This window comes from Schistocerca cancellata, chromosome 5 (assembly GCF_023864275.1).
Source record: "Schistocerca cancellata isolate TAMUIC-IGC-003103 chromosome 5, iqSchCanc2.1, whole genome shotgun sequence".
NCBI classification, from domain to species: domain Eukaryota; kingdom Metazoa; phylum Arthropoda; class Insecta; order Orthoptera; family Acrididae; genus Schistocerca; species Schistocerca cancellata.
This window is the reverse complement of record NC_064630.1, coordinates 584,913,612-584,934,531: the sequence shown is the minus strand read 5'-3', so window position 1 is coordinate 584,934,531 and position 20,920 is coordinate 584,913,612. Positions and strand designations below refer to the sequence as shown.

The 20,920-nt window shown below is 34.3% G+C and overlaps 1 protein-coding gene across 1 annotated transcript in view; it reads right to left on the bottom strand.

The window, feature by feature from the left end:
- Positions 1-493: 493 nt before the first annotated feature.
- The window catches only part of LOC126188698 (dynein axonemal heavy chain 12-like), a 72,573-nt gene continuing 52,146 nt past the window's right edge, over positions 494-20,920 (bottom strand). The window contains exons 3-5 of the mRNA XM_049930306.1: positions 13,196-13,362; positions 2,844-3,036; positions 494-2,713 (exon numbers count right to left, since the gene is read on the bottom strand). Coding sequence (XP_049786263.1) covers positions 2,501-2,713; positions 2,844-3,036; positions 13,196-13,362 — 573 coding nt within the window. The 3' untranslated portion in view covers positions 494-2,500. The remainder of the gene's footprint in view (positions 2,714-2,843; positions 3,037-13,195; positions 13,363-20,920) is intronic.

Sequence of the window (20,920 nt, the reverse complement as noted above, 5' to 3'; positions counted from 1 at the left end):
AACGGGACTCTAGCAAATTACATAAATGACTGTTTCATAAACACTCCTGTCAATCAGAGTAAAATTTTTGCTAGTATTAGTAGTACCACAGTTCAAGGAGACCAAAGTGTTAATTCAATATTGCTATGTCCCACAAATAAATTATAAGTTCTTAAGATAGTAAAAATAATGAAGAATAAAATGTCCTCTGGAACTGATGAATTACCAGGTTTAGTCATAATTAAATGTGCTAGTGTCATAGCAGAAACCCTTTCACATATCATTAACAGAAGAGGCATTCCAACAAAGATTAAAAATTTCAAAAATAAACCATTGTATAAATAAATGAAGTGGGAAACTATAGACCAATAGCTGTGTTATCTGTATTTTGAAAAATAATAGAGACTGTCATGAAAAATTAATTACTAATTAACTCGAAAAATTCAGTTTTTAGCTGTAAACCAACATGGCATTTACAAAGGTGTGGGTTAAAAAAACAGCCATTACCCAGTTCATCGAAAACATTGTAATAGGACTTGACAGAAACAACATTACAGTAGGAATAAAGTTGGACTTATCAAAGGCATTCAATAATGTTGATCGTGATATCTTGCTAGACAAACTAGAAGCTATTGGTATACTAGGAGTTGCATTAAAATGGCTTGTCATATCTGCACAATAGAAAATGAGTAGTAGAAATTACCTCAGCAACCAATAAAAACCAAAGCATTGTGTACAGATCTGACGTGCAGACTGTACCAATCAGAGTACCTCAGGGTAGTGTTCTAGGACTTCTCTTATTTCTTATATTTAGCACAAGAACTTTGTGTGTTATGTATGTGGCATGTGCAAGAGCCCCACCCACATGATATTTACTTTTGAATCTTTATTTCCAGAATCATATCCTTTCTTCATCTTATCTTTATTTATGTCCCATTCCTATAGCCTGATTTGCTTCAGCATTACTCTGTTATATTTTACTACTGTTTCTAGATGGATACAGTATACTGATTACACTAAATTTGTTTTCATTTCACTTACGAAGTTTATTACATATGTCATAAAATGCAAGATATTGAACTTAAAGACACAAGCCTTTAATTACATTCATAATTCCTGGTTATGGAAATTACAAGTTTATTGTTCAGGTAACTACAGACTAATTGATGGGATGGAACTACTCATACTTAACATATTATATGAAATATGCATTCACATTCATTTAAAAAAATATTTTGTAATTATAATGATTAGAATTGAAAGGTAAATATCTCTGCATTTTGTGTAGATACATGTTAGTATATAAGTTGTCATTAGCTATGAAAAGCAGCTTAATGTTTATATCAGTGAAGTCATTAAATACAACCTATGAGCATCACATTGCTGAGTGTGCACAGAACTATTTGGATCAAACTGATTTTGAGCTCTTGACCTCATAATCATCATTGCTTTATTTGAAGTCACTTATAGTCAAAGTAAACACATATCAGATGCCATTTGTGGAAGGCTGTAACTTAACTCTACTATATGAGATAACTCAACCTGATGTACTATAGTTGCGTTACTTGAAACAGAACTGTTTTAGAATTACTTTATGGAGTGATATGAGATACTTATGTATCAGAGTGGAATGCGTATCTCAAATAACAAGCAACCTGACAGCTCTATCTCTTATTTTACCTTTACCTTGGCAATATCTTCAGATACTTAGGCCCTTGTTCAGTAACTTCAAACTATAGAAGACATGTGTCATTATATAGTTTACTGTTCTGCAAAGAAGATATTGCCCTGTGCAATAGAATATGAGTTTTCATGTATTCATTCCGCAGCTGAGTTAAGCATCAATTATATCCATTTTATTTTCCTTCTAATATAGTATACCAAGACTTACAATTCAAACAAACATGCAGTATAAGAAAACGTTACTGAACTATGCCCTGATGTTTTCATTAATATAATAATAATTAATAATTATTATAGTATATTAATATCTAAGAGGTTATATGAAATAAATCACTTAGTAAATTAGATGTGAAAACAACAGAACATAAAAATAATTTAGTAAAAACTGAAAATATCATAAAAACATGGCAAAGTTAATATGAATGATCTGAAATGAGTAATATACAGTAACTGACTGTATGGATCAGCTGAAGGAACAGCTAATAATTCCCTGTCATCACTTCCAACAGGGATTAAATAAGTGAGTAGAACTTATTTAAGACACTTAGCACTTTTAGTCATATTCCTCAAACAGAAGACAGACCCATGCCAAACCTTGAGATTTCTTCTTATTAGCAAATTTGGTGCGCTCTTCCAATAAAAGCTTTACACGTAGCATATACATCAACTGCACTTTGGAGATGGGCTGTGTGTGTCAAAAGGTGTTTAACTGTCATGCCTGTTGGAGGTTATACATGTTCTGTGGCATAGTGTAACCATCAGCAATTTAATCAGGAGGTCTCACCATTTTGACCCTCTATTAAGAAGCCAATTTGACAATGCACATCTCTCTAATCACTCACTTTCCATAAAATGTGTTCCTTTCAGCTGTAGGAGGCCTTTTTACCATAGAACAACCATACATGACTTTTGAGATGTCCATCATATCAAATATGTATTGAGGTGTTTTGGGAGTAGCAAAGAGACACGATTTTGCTGTTTGCCATATATCAATGGTAGCTGCAATCATGTTCTGCACAGTAGGCCACACTTCTTGTGTAAAACCATTTTGCTGTAACAAAAATAATAGACAATTTCTATTACATTCCATTATACAGATTAGTGAAGAAGTCTATATTGAGTCAGCAATCAACATTTTGTCCATTACATTCATACCAGCTATTTTGCACTGTTTCTGATACCTTGAGAGCAATGAGAAGAATATTTGAAAATATTCTGGACAGTGTGTTTTCATTAAAAGTGTTAATTGAAAGTACATTGAAATGATGTAGCACACGAGAAGATATCTTGTGTTTGTTGGCTCCATCATTTTGTTGTGCAGCTACAAACATAACATCATTTAAAGTAATTTTGCTTGAATCTTCATAGTCATACCTGTGAAAAAGAAAGTAGATTAGATTATAAATTTTTACATTCACATTGTATCAAACATGTTATCACATAAACAGATGAAACCAAAACTTTCATTTTTTGATCAATGTTTAAAGTGCATGAACTAAATCTGTGACAGTTGGCAAATAAGTGCAGTGTGTTTCTAAGATGGAACTAGAGATGCCTTATATCAATTTATTTTCATGTATTACATAAGTCAATCCCACTATAATGACATCAGTTATTGAATGAAATATACAAAATGTGGGTGTTACAGTGTATGGTACAATTTAAAATCGAATAAAAAGGGAGTTGTGCTGAACATAAAATCAGAGACTTAGACAGGATGTAATCACAAAATGGTGGAAACTTAATACAGTAAGTTGTGTACAGGATTGGTTTTTCACAGGAACCAGCTTATTGGCTTTTTCTTCTTCTTAAAAATTGTTTCTAGTTTTTAATGTTTGTGTATAATTTTTAGGCCATTAGTTTTACCAGTGAGGTATGTGTAGGTCCTTGATGGAAGACCCCTAGGATATTGTAAAGTTAACAATATTTATTAAAAAAGAAAGAAATGAAACACCAGTCAACCTGAAGAGTTCGCAAAGATGTTAATTATGAATGTGCGGTAAGGTGCAGAAAAACAAAAAAACATTCATTCAATTATTTCTACAGTTTTTTGTTTTTACACACTGTCTCTAATATGTAGAAGGACAATGAAGATGCGCGATTTTAAATATGAAGTATTATGTGTTTTATGTATCATATGTGTGCATGAATAACATGAAATACAGTATCAAGTATTTTTCATTTGTTGAAGTGAAGTGAAGGTCACATAAGGAGGATTTTCTTGATTAGAACAAGTGCCAGTATTCTTGGCGTCCACTGACTGTAACTACAATTTAAATGTGAGCGAAGTCCGATAGCAAGAAAAAAATTCAAATAAGCACAGAATATTTCCAATAATGCAATTGTATTGTATCTCATAAAAATGTGTCTTCATATGCATTATCAATAATATTTAAGAAAAAGTAATTTATTATTTATTTTTCATATTTTATTACTTCAACACAACAGTTGACCTGTGTGCCAGGACTTCAGGGCACCAGTCATGAGTAGTGTTTGTTAAGTGTTGTTACAGTATGAAATTTCTATGACATTGTTATGAGTCATAAAACTAATTGTCTGTATTTTCTGTTTGCATGAATCATGATGGGGAGCAAGTATTGCAAAAAGGCAAAAATTGAGGTGACATTTTGGAAAGGAATAAGAATTGGACCCAGGTCACATAAAATTTTCCATAGTAAGCTGTTTTGTTAGGCGCAGCATAGGTAGGATGGCTACACAAGTTGCTTGCATCGTTACAGGTGGTACCACCTGTTTTGATGTACACAAAAACCTTTTCCTCATTATTCCCTTCCTTTAATTTTATTTGTGAAAATTTTACAGAAATTTTTCAGTGTGATACTCATTGTCAATAAAACATAAAGTACTGTGACACAATAGTTTGCTCATAATAATTAGATACAAGCTTTGACATTACATAAATTACGTAGCGTATGAAATTTTAACATTTTTGTGAAATTTCTACTTTTTGCTTATTTATGCACGATGGCAGAAAAATATATGTCCATTGTTGATAGCAATAGTGAAAACGCAATCAGCCAAGATAGCATAGAACTGTGTGATCAAACAATTGAAGTTCAGGTGCCATGCATGCCTACTCCAGGAAGTTTAAGTAGATCAGAGATGAGTGTTGCAGGTGTGACAAATGATAGCAATGCTCCACAGCAGAACAACCTTGACAACACAAATTGATGAGACAATGTCACACATCACCCAGAGCAACAAACCGCTCATGAATTAAGCATTGGAGAGTGATTTAAATATGAATTTTGACAACATGTTACAAACATCACTTGTTTGCACCACAAACATTAACTTTGAAAGTACTGCTGGCAGCAACCACAGTAGTACAACTAATTCTCTGCTACAGCAGTTATTATCTACATAAACATGTAATTAGACAGTATCAATACAAATTTCAGTGATATGAAACAAGATATGAACATGGTAAACAGCAACAAGACACTGTTACACAAGATGTAAATACAATGAAACAAGAACAAAAATAAGTATTCAATGATTTGAAAGACACAGTCTCACAGAAGTTCATTGAGTTAGCCAAAAATTTTCACACTGAAATCAAAGAAAAATTGAATGATATGAAAAACCAGGTAAAGCATGAAGTACTTTCTGAAGTTAACAGTAACATTATGGAGGTAAAACAGAAGGTAGATTCTTTAAAGGACCATCATGATCTAGTAGAGCAGCAGTTAAAGAAAATCACAGATGCAAATACAAACATTGAAGCAACAAAAAACCAGTTGGTTTCAACCACTGTCATTAACAAACTAAATAAAGACTATGAAAGTGTGCCTCTAGTTGTAGAAGAGCTTACTTTAAGGGTAGCAACATTAGAAGTTGACTCTGCATGTGCTAAGAAGGAGACAGAGAAGATCAATGAAGATCTGAGTGGTATTATTAGTCAAGCTGAAGCAGGAACATTAGATAAGGGTAATATCATTGGAGAGTAGTTAGTAACCAATTGTAAGATATACTCAGATGTAGTAGAATAGCGTATTCAGAAAAAATGAAATGAAATCGTGAACAAGGTAAACATTAACCTACAAGCCACGGAAGATAGGATCCGCAATCTTTTAGAAGAAAATATTACGATCTCGAAATATGTATTTAAATAATACACAGGCTACAGTGAACAAACAACAACCTGTCAGTATTTATTCACAAATTGTCCCAAGTCCCACTGCAGGTACGAGTGACAATTGTAGAGTGCCAAATGTAAACATACCCACAATACCGGTACCTGAACAATTACCATCCGGAATTACAGGTAACTACAATGACAACATAAATACAACCTAAAATGCTGCATGTCTATCAACTATTGCTGCAGATGAAGGTTTACTGAGACAATGACAGTTTCCCACATTCACTATGAAGGTAAAAGAATGGATCCTGTACTATTTATCAGTGCTTTTCATCATGTATTTCCATGCAACTGGATGGAAGCACAGAAAATTAGATTTGTCTTGGGATGTATGCAATGTGATGTGCTTTTATGGGCAACTGAAGTGGCCAAACATTGCAGCATTTATATCTAATTTGAATGATCTTTCCTCCACAATTACTGGTCTGCGGTGGTGCAAGAAAGACTCAGACACAAAGGTTTTCAACCCTACACCGTTCAAGAGCAAATACAGTACTCTTCATGGATACTTTGAAAAATATCTGAACTGGATGAACCCAGTATCACAGGTATATGTGTTGATATTATGAAAAGTCATTTACCATTGCACATTAGAGAAAAGTTAGTCACAATGCCAGAGCACGACACTGAATATTTTCTGTCAGTGCTTGATACTATCAACTTAATTGATGAGGAAAGAGCTTTATCAAATAGAGCAACAGAAAATCAGGAACAACAACAACATACTTATGTAAATAAGTCAGTAGAACAAGATCTAAACAAACAGCAAAGATGGTACACACAACAGCAATGTTACATACCCAGATGTAATGAGTACAGTAATGGGAATGGAAAAACCAAACAATTTAAAAGAAATTTTCAAAACAAGAGCGGCAATTTCAATGCATGAGTGAATTACAATTCACCATCACAAGGCCCTATGCTGAACATGGGTAGAAACAGTCAGCTACAGCAGTGGCCGATGCACGGAAACAATGCCATGCCTCGCACTGTACAACTGCCAACCTTTGGACACCAGAAAAACTGCACAGCAGATAACGACACAAGTTGGTGAAGTACACACACAGTGCAACTCACTGAAATTACTCCATGTAATGAACTAAGTCACTACACGCTGTCAGAAAACACCAACCAGTCGTAGTTAAGCCCCAGACAATTGACCTCTCAGGGAGTGGGGGGAAAAGCAAAACTACAAACATGTTTCATAAGGTTTGACAAACAAGGTGACATCAAGGATGATTTGTATCAGCATGAATTACATGTAGTGGATAAAGTCAAGGAAGAACAAATACAAGGAATCATTAAGGTGAAAATATTTAATATTGTCACACATTTAACTTTAGATACAGGTTCAACTACCAACCTAATGCAAAATGAATTTTTTGTGAATTGAAGAAGAGAGGCAAATTCCCAACATTTCTTGTCCAAAATTGCAAGGTGCAAACTGCTAAAGGCAGTAAGACTAAATTGGTTAAGCATCAGGCACTTTTTCCATTACAAATTGAACATTTTAGAGTGAAGTACAACTTTCTTTTAATTGACAAACTTATAATTAATTGCCTTATTGGCATGGACATGTTTAGAACTTACAAACCACAGATTGACATAGGTAATGGTAAATGCCACTTTTATATAAACGATCACATCTTTTCTATTGACTTAGTCAAAACACCTGATGAAAGTAACAAAAACAAACCAGAGTCATATGCAGTAGCACAATATTCCTTTCCAGCTGTATATTTCACAAACAAATTTGATACTGAAAAAGAAGCAAACACTGAGGTTAGTTATGAAATGATAGAGCAGAAACTAAGCACATCACAAGTACTAAATGAAATGTAACAACAAGAAATTTCTAACTTGTTATTTAAGTCTGCCAATGTTTTCAGTAAGCAGCTAGGAGTAATCAAAGACTATGAATATAAGTTTGAAGTCTGTACACACGAAACATTTTGTGTAATGTCATATCCTACTCATGGGAAAAATGAGAGGCAGTAAGGGAAGAGATCAATCATATGATTAAATGGGGAATTATAGAACCTACATTTTCACCCTGTTGTAGTCCAATATTATCAGTAAGCAAACCAGATTGTTCTGGAAGATTAGTTCTCAATGCTAGAGGTATCAGTAAGATTATAGTACCAGTACACATAAGAACAGACAACTTGGACGAGCAGCTTCTAAAGTTTTACAATACGAAATATTTCAGTATACTTAATCTGAAGATGTCATACCAGAAAATAAAGCTCCACTAAGAAAGTAGAAAATGTACAGTACTTGTTTATGGTGGTAGAAATTACGAATTTCATATTCTACCTTTTGGATTGAACATTAGTGCAGGCATGTTTATATCTGCACTGGACAAGGTTTTAGGACTAGAATTGCTTAGTAAAGTCACTGTTTATGTAAATGACATGCTAATAGCTCCACCCACTTGGTTAGAACATATCAGGCTCATTATACAGGTTCTTCGACAATTTGTAGATCACGGAGTAACAGCCAGTTTAAAAAAGTCTAGTTTTGGAAAGGAGCAAGTCAAACTTTTAGGACATGTTGTGACAGAACAAGATATATCACCTAATCCAAAAAAACTTTATGCCATACATAGGGGGTGTCCAGCTCCAAGGGATAAAAAACAACAAAAAGCCACAACAATTGATGAACAGTGATGCATTGCTCAAATTGTTATGAAAAAATAAGCTTTGGTTATGGGGTGATAAGTGTCAAGAGGACTTTAATAACATTAAGCAGGCATTAGTCTATGCAAAAATTCTAAGCCACTCTCACGTTTGCAAGCATTTTTGTCTATGCACAGATGCCCCATCTCAAGGGTTGGAGGCATGTTTGTTCTAGATGCGAGAAGAAGAAGGTAAAGAAGTACTTAAGGCCATCAGTTTTGCTGGTCAGACATTATCAGAAGCAGAAAGATCTTACTCTGTGTCAGAATTGGAAAGTTTAGGTGTAATATGGACATTTAAAACGTTCAAATTTTTTTTTGGTGCAAGAATACCAAAGTTTACTGTTACCATCAGTCACTGTCATTTCTTTTAATATGTAAACTATTGCATAGTAGATTAGCTAGGTGGTGTCTGTATTTACAAGAATTCAATTTCGAAATCATTTACATTAAAAGAAGACAAAATGTTATTGCAGATGCCTTGTCTAGGCTACCTCAATGTTTAGAGGAATTTAGTGAATTAACAGAGCAAGAAGCAGAAATCAAAATGTTATTAATGCAAGGTATAGCACAACAATGTGATTACCATAAGTTTTGCAAGCAAATGAAAATTACGCAACAGCAAGATCATAGATGGAGTAAAGTCATGCAAAACCTTATGCAAGGTGAAGGTGGAAAGGTAAGTAAATGGTATCAGGAGTAGAAGGGCGTTTTATTCATAGGAAATATGAAAAATCTAATCAATGGTGTATGTGTGTGTGTGTATTCCTGAAGATTATACCTACAAATTTATAAGACATACACATGAAGTATGGGGACATTATTGAGTGAGCAAATATAAAAATTGGTATACTTTATTAGTTTCAATACTTGAAAAGTCGATTGCTACAGGTATTAAGAAAGTGTGAAATATCTCAAAAATCAAAACAGTCCAATGTGTCAAAACATACTGAGCTACACCCAACGCTAACAAAAACCCTCTAGATATAGTATCCTTGGACATAGCTGGTCCATATCCAAGAAGTATAGGTGGAGTAAGATACATTGTAGCACTATATGATAGTTTCCTCGAAACATATCATAATAATGCCATTAAAAATTCAACAGCCACAAATATCAGAAAGAGGATTGAAGGAGACTATTTTAGAAGAGCAGGAACCAGAGGTAATACTAACTGATAATGCTTCATATTTCATTGCACTAAAGTGCAAACAAGTTATGACCTATAAAGCACGTATTAGTAAGCCTTTTTCACCCAGACACAAGCCCCATAGAATGAGTCTTTAAAGAATTTAACTGGTTTATTAGGACATACACCCCTGACAAACACACCCTATGGGTAGAACATGTAACTCCTTTCATGCAAGTTGTCAAGAACCTTCCACATTCTTCAACAGGTTTCACACCTAACAAATTGATGTTCTGAACACAACAAACAAATGAGTGGGTGTCACCCATACCAAAGGTACCCACTACAGAAATGACACTACAAGATAAAATCCAGCAAGCCATGTTTATGCTAGAAAACAGGGCCGAGTATAGAAGAAAAATTTATAACAAGAAAGTGAAACGTGTAACATGATTTTTTGAAGGGCAATGAGCCTCTTACAGTTGCACCTTAAATTGGCAAAATTTGGCAAACTGAATAAGAAGTGGCAATTACTCTATTCAGGATCATATGTAATTTCCAAAATACAATACCCTGAGATGTACAGATTAGCCTATGAGGAATCAGGGAGAGACAAGGGTCTCCACCCTCACAAAGATATAAAAGCCTTTATCGAATGATTAAGTGTGGTAACATTTTTTTTTTTTAAATCACAATTTCATTGTATAAAGAGTACATAATTCTAAGTGTAATTTTTCTTCTGGAGTGTATTTTAAGATAAAGTAATGTGTATAGGCATGAGTAATTCTTTTGATTTGTACACTTAGGCATAAAAATTAACAGTAATGAGAAGTAACACACTGCTTCATGCCAAGCAAAGGTATAAATGAAATAAGCTTGAGGCTCTGCTGTTGCATGGTAATCACTACACGCTGATGTCACTAGAAGGAGAGGAGGCATTGACTTGTGTGCATGCATGATATACTGGTAAAAGGCGCAACCAAAATAGGAATGCAATATGTACCTAAACTAAATACAAAGTAAACGAAAATACCTTACAAATATGTTTACTGTCTAAGAACTAAGGAACCTATTGATATATGTACACAGAGATTTAATTAAATACTAAGCTATATACAACATATTTACAACCAAAAGGAAGCATTATGAAAAACTATATGAGACATGTAAGCTAAGGACTAATGACAAAATACCATGAGAGATGTCAAATAATTTTCTTTGCAGAGTAAATGATCATAATGGGTAACAGAACAAATGAATGTCTATGAATTTAAACAAAGAATGGAAATATCTGTGGACATATGCAATGATCAAATATATCAGTGGCCACCAAGCTACGTAATGCAATTAATTTTAAGTTTTTTCTTTCAGTGACCAGTGCATTGTCATGGTGCAGAAGAAGAGAATTATGTCAAGAGTAGCAGGTACCAAATGAAGAACTGGACCACAGCTCAGGTAAACAATTTAGTTATAAGGATAGTTATACAAAGGTCATAAGGCAAATGAAAAATGAAAATATGCATTGTTACAGTATATAGCCGTGACATTTACCAGTACGTATTTGCTGCAGATTACATGTAAGCATTTAAGCATGTGATTTTTACAAAAACCATTTAAATTTTTATCATGTCACACGAAAGCATAAATAATGACATTTCCAAGTATGTGAGAAAGATAAGTCTATGACAGTTGAAACTTCATATTTAACACTAAGCTATATGTGAATGGAAGTAAACTGCACTAGTGCATTAACAATATGATAGTACATGAATGATTAGTTAGTACACATCACTTCCATGAAATAAAAGTTCCTTGGGAACTAGTCCATGACTGCATGAGTAAGATCCTCTTAAGATCCTTGAACCAGTAGATGAGTATTTCCTTTCTTCCCTCCCAAACAAAGAAGGCAGCACCAACCATAGTTAGGCCAACAATGGGTAATGTTTTAGTCCTATTTCAAATGTTTTTCTCCCTCCTGTACCTAAGGAAGAAAGAAGTTCCCATAAGTGATAAAAATGAAGTATAAATATATCATATGCTTGTATTGTACCATAACAATGAGCTGTGTAATTAATTTGAATATGTCATGTGAACGAAGTTAAGTTAGAACTAACAAACAAACTGTAGTAACAGAACCCAGTTAATGAAAATGGCTGACATTCCATGCATCACATATACTCTGAACATAGATTTCTTAAGTTTTAAAACATCACAAATTTTTCATTAACTCAGTTCTGTTACTGCAGTTTGTTTGTTAGTTTTAACTTATCTTCATTCACATGACATATAGAAATTAATTACATAACATATTATTATGATACAGTAAAAGCATATGATACATTTACACTGCATTTTATAGATAGGCTTTTATCATTTATGGGAGCTCATTTCTTCCTTAGATAGAGGAGGGAGAAAAACATTCAAAATACAACTAACTATGCTTGGCACAGTCTTCTTTGTTTGGGAGGGAAGAAAGGAAATACTCATCTACTGGTTCATTCTGCCTTGTATTCAGCAGTCACCCAGCTGGAGTATGCCTAAGACCTTATCCCTGAGTTGCATTTATGTTTACTGTCACTTGGAAGCTTTCACCAGATATGCTTATGATTGTCAAACAATATCACATGTGAAATAAATAGCAGCAACTCTAGAGGCCATTGAACAGAACTGTTTAAGATGAAATTAATATTCAAATCTTCATGTACAATCACTTTCTAGTTATATCTACTATGTACTTTAATAGCATCTCTACCATCTCAATGACGATTAAAACACTGGGTTTTCTGGGCTGTACACTGTTGTAACCATTTTGTTACATACTTCCAAATCTATTACTAAAGTATATCACTTAAAGAGCTGCTCAGTGCAGTACTCATTTAGGTCTTTGACCTGGAACTTTATTCCATTTTTGAGTACATTAACACTCTATCTTTCTTTATATTATATCCTCAGTAATGTGATTTAGTTTGTATCCATTTTGGTTCATCTGTTCAGTTTCTGTGTCTTCTAAATACCTGTATCTTTATAGTTTTCAACTTACAGTATGTGAAACTCCTGTTGATGCACAAGGTCACTTTTAACAAATTATTTGTCAATCCCTACATACAGCAATGCTCACACACTTTGTTGCTGAAGTGATTTACCTTGGATGGCTATGACTACCACCAACTCTTGCATCCTGTTAATGTCTTCATTGATCAGAATATATTACAAATAACTTCTTTGGTGACAATAGTCAATAAATGTCTGAAGGTGGCCTTGTAAGCCAAAAACAAGTCAACACAATAAAAGTAATATTGTAGAACAAAAGAAAACTAGAGCTTTTCATTTATTAATTCCAACTCTACTTTAGATGATGATAATCAAACAATTATGCTGCAGGGTCATGGTTTTTCATCAACTACTCTGGCTAAATAACACAATGAGGTAAAATGCAAGAGGAAGCATCAAACTGCAGTAATGGGTCAAGACTTAGGATTTGACACCAGTATGAGATCAGTACAGAAAAATGACTTTTAAGATATGAAGTTTAACTGTCTGAGCTTCCTTAAAGGACATTTCTTACCAGAATTCATTCTCCAGGAAATATCTCAAAAGTTCCAGAGGAGGCTGTGCACCAAGTGGTTCAGGATCTACAATATTCATGTTGTCTATTAAAATGACCATCCTTTTATTATCTGGTGCACTGAATTTGCCTTTTGTTTCCTTCACCATTTTTGAAACTACTATGGACTGTGGAAAGATAAGTATGTGATTAAGCTTCAAACAAAGTTAATTTTAAGCTTATAATATTAAGTGTTTCACGTGTTATTACATTGTCACCCAAGTATTTCTGCATAAAAAAATACCACTTAATTTAAGACACTTCATACTGTATTCTTCAAATTCTTATCTAAATATAGTGAAGGTTTTATAGCTTGTCCTTCTGTAAATTAGCATAGACATGTATTGCAGCGTCGGTTGTATATCTTTAGCTGTGGAGAAGGAGTATGACATTTTACTTATTCCTGATTTCATTTGCATGGTGGAAATAATTTTCCTTAAATAATGTCATGTTTTTGGGCATGATGCAAATTAGTTAAAATATACAGAGAAGGACAACACAGTATCTTATGATTTTTTGATAGTATAACAGATAAAACTTAATTTCCTCAAGAAAATAGTTTAGATCTTACAACTATTTCAAACTAAAAAGGTATAATTAATCTTCTTCTGCTCTGATTATTGAACTGGATAGTTCAGGCACACTCAATTCCAAACTAGTTGGTATGTAGTCAATGAAAAATATCTGTCCATTGATACTCTTATGGCTTTGCTACCAACTGTGAACTGCAGTGACTGTTTTTATTAATAATTTAGAGTTCTGTTAAATAAAATTATACCTCTGGCACAATATCCTTTATTAACTATGCTGTCAGTTTTGGAGGATCCATAATGCCTGAAAAGTAGCTTCCTGACTGATGATGAAATAGAGAGGTCATGCAAGTACATGATAATTTTATCAGGAAAGTCAAAGTCAAATAATGAAAAGCACTTTAAAGAAAAATTGGAACAAGGACTTATGAAAATTTTTTATCAAACTAATTATACTATCATCAATTGGAATTCACTTCAAAAATTTGTCAACATCCCTATTTTAGCATTATATGATACAAGACACCAACTGTTGAGATCGCTATACCTGTTATTGTTGTTGAATAACAACTGTTTTCTACACTGGTCTGCTATGGACCACCCAAAAGTACATCTTAAGTGTCACAAAGAGAAAGAGGAATTTTAAAGCAGAAGTAACTAAGGAAAGATTTTATAAAACAAAGAATGAAGAAGTTTCAACTAAGTGATGCTGTATGACAGATTTTGTGAAGTTCTTGCTTATGGTCATCTGCAGATCCATAAAACAATGATAATACACTATCACTTGCCATCCAAAGTCATCCTTGAAACTAGGGACACATTAAAGTTTGAGATCTACATACACAGTAACACTCGCAGAAGTGTTTTTCATGTTGGGGTTTTCATGTCAGTTAGTTAATCAAATCTGATCTATTATGCAACATGCGTAGCTGAAATTTCCTTATAGTTTGTTCTGTCATATCTGCAGTAGTGTTGTGTGGGATATGCTGCATACTTGTTATCTTTGGGCTGTTTAGAGTAGTCACATGACAGAGAAGAGTATTCATTGTTCTATGGTGTAGAGCCTCTATGGTGGGTCTTGCCATGCACGCAAGTGGCACTATGCGTATTGGTCTCTTGAATTTCTCTTAAGACAATCAATTGGGAAATGGACTGATTCACTTTAAGCTTTTTACTGTGAGTTGCAAATTGATGGTAAGGAAAGAGAAAAAGTAATTAGTCATGAGAGACAGATCCATTCCCTTTGGAAAAGGAAATAAGTAATAGGTTGTTTCCCAGACACTGAGATCAATACAAGAGTGTAGTTGTCACTTATGGTCACAAACAACAGTGTAGAAACATCATTTTAGAATCTTAAATTGGTGAAAAACAGCCTTTGAATCTCCATATAAGAAAACAGCCTTGATACTTTCGATTAGCAGAAAATTGAAAGTAATACTTCAAGACAACTACATTGTAAAGATGTTATAAGTAGTCTCAGCAATGTAGGAAAAGATAGATTGCCACTTTCCATAATGGAGACACGTCAAGTTGCAGACAGGCAAGCTTAAAAGACACTCACATATAGCTTTCGGTCACAGCCTTCATCAGTACAGAAAGACACTCACAAAACATTCACACACACACACACACACACACACACACACACACACACACACACACACACAAAAAGCAAGTGCACCACACACACACATGACCGCCAAATCCAGATCTCATGGTGCATGAGGTGTGCTTGCTTGTGTGTGTGTGTGTGTGTGTGTGTGTGTGTGTGTGTGTGTGTGTGTGTGTGTTGTGTGTGTCTCTCTCTCTCTCTTTACTGACAAAGGCTGTGGCTGAAAGCTATATGTTAGTGTCTTTTAATTCTGCCCATCTGCAACTTGCTGTGTCTTCATTATGATAAGTAGCAATCTATCTTTTCCTACATTGTTGATATTCCTCCCTGGAGTTTCCATTGCTTTATAAGTAGCTTCATTAATTGAAATGTAGGTGTAAACCAATAATCCAGTAAGATTATTTGAAACTGTCATTTCCAGGCTGCTTGTGTGGGAAATATTGTGTGTGAGTTAAAGTAAAATTAGACTAGTTGTTACATTCATTTTCCTATCTTGCTTTTGTCTGTAAACATATTTAATTATAGATACAACGTCTTGTTGTTCTCATAAATTTTATTGTAAAACTTTACACAATTAAATAATAAACTTTATATACTGTCCTATAGGCAGCTAATCCAAAAAGTGGTCTGAAATGTTATTTTTGATGGTTAGATACCACAAAATTTCTTCTGAGAGGGCAGCGGAAATTCATCTAGTGGGAATGTAGATCACAAACACAATCCTCTCGTTATCTGGTTTAATTTGAGGAATTGCTAGGATGACGACAGTGATACCAAAGTCAGGTTTAAAAATAAGTCACATTAGCTGGGACTTTTTACAATGTCTTAGGATGAAATTTCTGTTTTGCTGCAATTGACATAGTTCATGAATTTTAGATTTTCTTAAATTTTCACTTATAGTACAACTTGCAAGTGATAAGTGTAAGGTAGACCACCCACTGAATAGCAGAATAATTGAATCACTAAAAGAAAACAAACTAGCTTTCTGAGCTTGTGTGCTCCCCACTGGCTTCATCGCCTGTGCATCTCATACCTAAACAGTGCACCTGCAACTTCACCATCCTATATGCCTGACCAGCAATTCAGTGGCCTCCCTCCGAGCACCTAGTTATCCACTCCAACCCCTCTTTCTACCCACACTGCCCCCCCCCTCCCTCTCCCTCTCACTATCTCTACACAACTGACCCAACACACATCCCATCCACTCCACTTGCCAACTGCAAACGTGGCACTGTTCATCCAGTTGACACTACATAGGGGCAAAGGTGTGAGTGTGTGTGTGTGTGTGTGTGTGTGTGTACATTGCTCCTGTTATTCGGTGAGTGGACTATTTTACTCCTAAATTACTTATGTTCTGCCAGACCTTTTCTGTTATATTCAAATCTACACAATATTGGTTTATATTATCAAATTTATAATCTGGAAGAATATTGTTCAAGTTGCCGTATACTCATTATTTCTAATGAAATTGTTGGTGTTTAGCTTGAAGCTATATTATTAAACACATTCAGTACAACAATATGATTTGTTGGAATGCTATATAATGACATACTTAATAGCTCCTTTTTATACTAGTACACAGATCTTTTAAATATACACTGTTTGTTCAGAAAATAAAAATTGCATTTTACTATAGAAACTGCAATCCAAAACACAAGGCAGAAAGTAACTTTTGAGTGATGTGACACTGGTATGTAAAACACCTCAATGACCCTTGGACCATACATAGAAAGAATTGCTGCAGTATAGTGAAGAAAACAACTGAAAGGAATACACAATGTGACAAACAGGAATGACACTTTCATTGAAAGACAATAACTATACTTATGTCACAATGATTTATGATGTTCCCCTTGAAACGTAACAGTCCATTAAGGGCCTTTTAAAATGAACAATTCCCAGTATAATTCAGGATCGCACATGTAAACAAAACATGTAACTTGTCTAGAAAAACTTATAACTGAGAAAATAACTGTTTAATTTATTTCAGTTCAAAGTGTAGAAGCTCTGTAAATGAAGGGAATAACTCCCTTGAAGGGAGTCTCCAGTAATTAACAAGAAATATAAATGTATTATTGTAATTCCTTATTTGAGAGCTTATTCTCGAATGAAATAACAGACATGTACTAATATCGTAGTGTACTTACTGTTCTGAGCAGACATACATTTATATATGTATTTTCAGTTTTTATCTGTAAATTTTAATTGTTAATTACTCAAAAACTGACTTTAAACAATGCCGAGGATTGTTCGGGATTGTTTAGAAATTATAAATAGTGACTGTCATGTTGGCATAGAGGGTCAGTCTGTTTTAATTTTTGAACAGTGAGCATGTAACTGCTCCTCTTGTATTGTAAGTATTGTTTGCCTTTGTAATAATACTTTAACTTTGTTTTGAAAATATAATAAATGTATTTAAAATAACATAATGCAAGATGATTTTTAATTTTAACTTTTCTGAAGTTGGAATTTTACAGTAACTGTCTCCAGGACTTACGCTGTGACAGATTGCCTGATACGATGAGTAAAACAACCCCTAAGAACATTATACCCTGGACATCACAAAAGATGGGACATGGTTCTTAATAGGGTATGTGATCACCAAAGGCAGCAGTGCATACTCTACAACATGCTTCCATGCTGGCCACAAGTTTGGTAAGAAGTTCTTGTGGTAACGCATTCTATTCCTCCCCTCCAATCATTGCAGTTGAAATCTGAATTAGAAAGTGACTTGCTGGCAGAGAATGTGAATAGTGACCCAAATATTACCTTAGGTAGCCCTTACGTAGAAATAAGCATCAACAATTGGTCAGGTCTTTGTTTGATTGACACTGGCAGTCCCATTAGTAGTATCTCAGACAAGTTGAGGAACAGGATAAAAGACACGGAAAGTTACATCGAATTTCCAATCAGAGGTGTACGGATTAAAGGTGCCACTGGGAAGTTTAGTAAGTTAATAAATAAACAAGCTTTAATTACATTTTCTGTTGGCAACATTAATTTTGAGCATGGTTGTTTAGTTATTCCAGGCCTCAATGAGCAAATGGTTTTAGGGATGGACTGGATAGTTAAAGCAAAGGTGAGTTTTGATTGGCAAAATTCAGAATTACTGTTCATTGAATCAAAGACCAGTATTCAAGGAAAAGTAGTAATCCAGTTAAATTCAAGTACAAGCAGTAGTAACCATATTAGGGAAAAGGTTTATTCAGAGTGTAGCCATTACATGGAGGAAGAGGAAAATAGGGATCACAATAACCAGAATTTGGTTGATGATAGTTACTCCCTAACCATATCAGAAAAGGTAAAAGAAGCAAATGACTTGACTGAGTCTGAAAAGCAGGAATTAGAACATTTTCTCTGGGAAAACTGTAACATTTTTTGTGATCAACCTGGTAGGGTCAAAGATTATGAATGTCATTTGAGTTAAAGCCACATGAACCCTTTTTCATTAAGCCTTATGGGGTACCCATCTGTAAAAGGAAAAAAGTGGAGAGGGAACTCCAGAAAATGCAAAAATGGAGAATAATAGAGAGAAGTCACAGTCCATATAACAGCCCGATGGTCTGTATTTCAAAAAAGGATGGTGGTGTTAGGCTGGTATTGGATTCATGTCACCTGAATAAGTTTATAGAAAGAGAAACAGATCATCCTGAATCCATGGAGGAACTCCTGTACAAATTCAATGACACAAAATATTTTTCTAGCCTGGATTTGACGTCAGGTTTTCATCAAATCACATTAGCACAGGATTCAAGGCAGTACAGAGCCTTTTTATATAATGGTAAATGTTTTCATTATTGTGTTGTTCCATTTGGGCTGAATGTGTCTGTAGCTGAGTTTATTCGAGCTTTCGATCATGTGATTGGAAGTGAACTACTATCAAAACTAATTATTTACGTGGATGATATATTAATAACCAGCAAAACTTGGGAGGCACACCTTGATACTTTGTACAAATTAGCCAATAAGTTCAGACAAGGCGGTATGACCCTTAAATTAAGTAAATGCAAATTTGGAGTATCAGACTTGAAGTTTTTAGGCCATATAATTAACAGAGAAGGCATTCTACCTGACAATGATAAAATTTCTGCAATTGTCCAGTTTCCATGTCCAAAGAACAAGAAACAGCTGAGGTCATTTTATGGTCTATGTAATTTTTATCATAAGTATGCCAGCACCCAAGCTTTAAATGCACCGTGTTTGAGAGAGCTATTAAAAAATAACACCATATGGGAATGGACAGATCAGTGTCAAGCAGCATTCGATGAGATCAAACAACAACTAAATAACAGTCAATTACTCCACAGACCTGATCTTTCACTACCATTTTGCCTAATGACAGATAGTTCAGATTACGGATTGGGTGTACATTTGTTTCAACAGAAGGAAATTGATGGAAAAATAGAACATCTTTCAATCAGTTTTGCCAGCTGAGGTCTGTAGAAACATGAACGTAATTACACAATGACTGAGAAGGAACTACTTGCCAATGTATGGGGTTTCACTAAATACAGGAACTATCTAGCAGGCCATAAAGTCATAGTTTTCACAAAGCTCTATGTTATATTCAAGACTGTAAACTTTTCAATAGTAGATTAACCAGGTGGGCCATATTTTTACAACAATTTGATTATAGCATTCAGTATATAAAAGGGGATCAGAATATAATTGCTGATGCTTTGTCTAGATTACCTGTGGGGGGGTGGTCAGGAAGAAGAACTATTGGATAACAAAGTGTTTAAAATAATGTACATAAGAGAGATTAAGGGTGAAAAGGAAATTACTAACATTTGCAGTCAGCTTAGGAGATACCAGAACCAGGATGATGATTTGAAACTTGTGAAAAGCCTTATTGGTAAAAAAGGTTATGAAAAGGTTGGCATGTATTATCGAAACTTTAAAGGTATTTTATTCAGGAGACATAACACTGACTCTGACATGTGGAAGGTTTGTTGGCCTATACAATGTGTTGATGTTTTAATTAAGTACACACATGAGAGCTATGGACACTGTGGAATCATGAAATGCACTGACAAACTTAAGGGAAATGTCTATTTTAATAATATGTTTAGAAGAGTAAGACAGGTTATACAAAAATGTGATCAGTGTCAAACAGTAAAAGTCACAAATCAGAAATACCAAGGTTATTTACAATGTATTGTGCCAAAAGGCAAATTGGAACTGATAGGAATTGATTCATTAGGTCAATTGCCGAGAACTAAAGAGGGTTATACATATTTGTTTGTAGTTGTTGACTTATTCACTAAACTAGTAAAATTGTATCCACTAAAGAAGGCAACAAGGAGGAAAATTTTAAACTGTTTCTGTAATAATTACTTCACACAGATTGGAAAACCAAAAGCCATACTTTCAGACAATGGGAGCCAATTTACATCTAATGTTTGGAAAGATTTCATGAAAGATGAAGACATTAAGCATGCTCTTACTTCCGTATATTCTCCGTCTTGCAATCCAACAGTGCGCTATATTTTTGAAATAGGCAGGCTTTGTAGAACTTACTGCTCTAAAGATCATACAAATTGG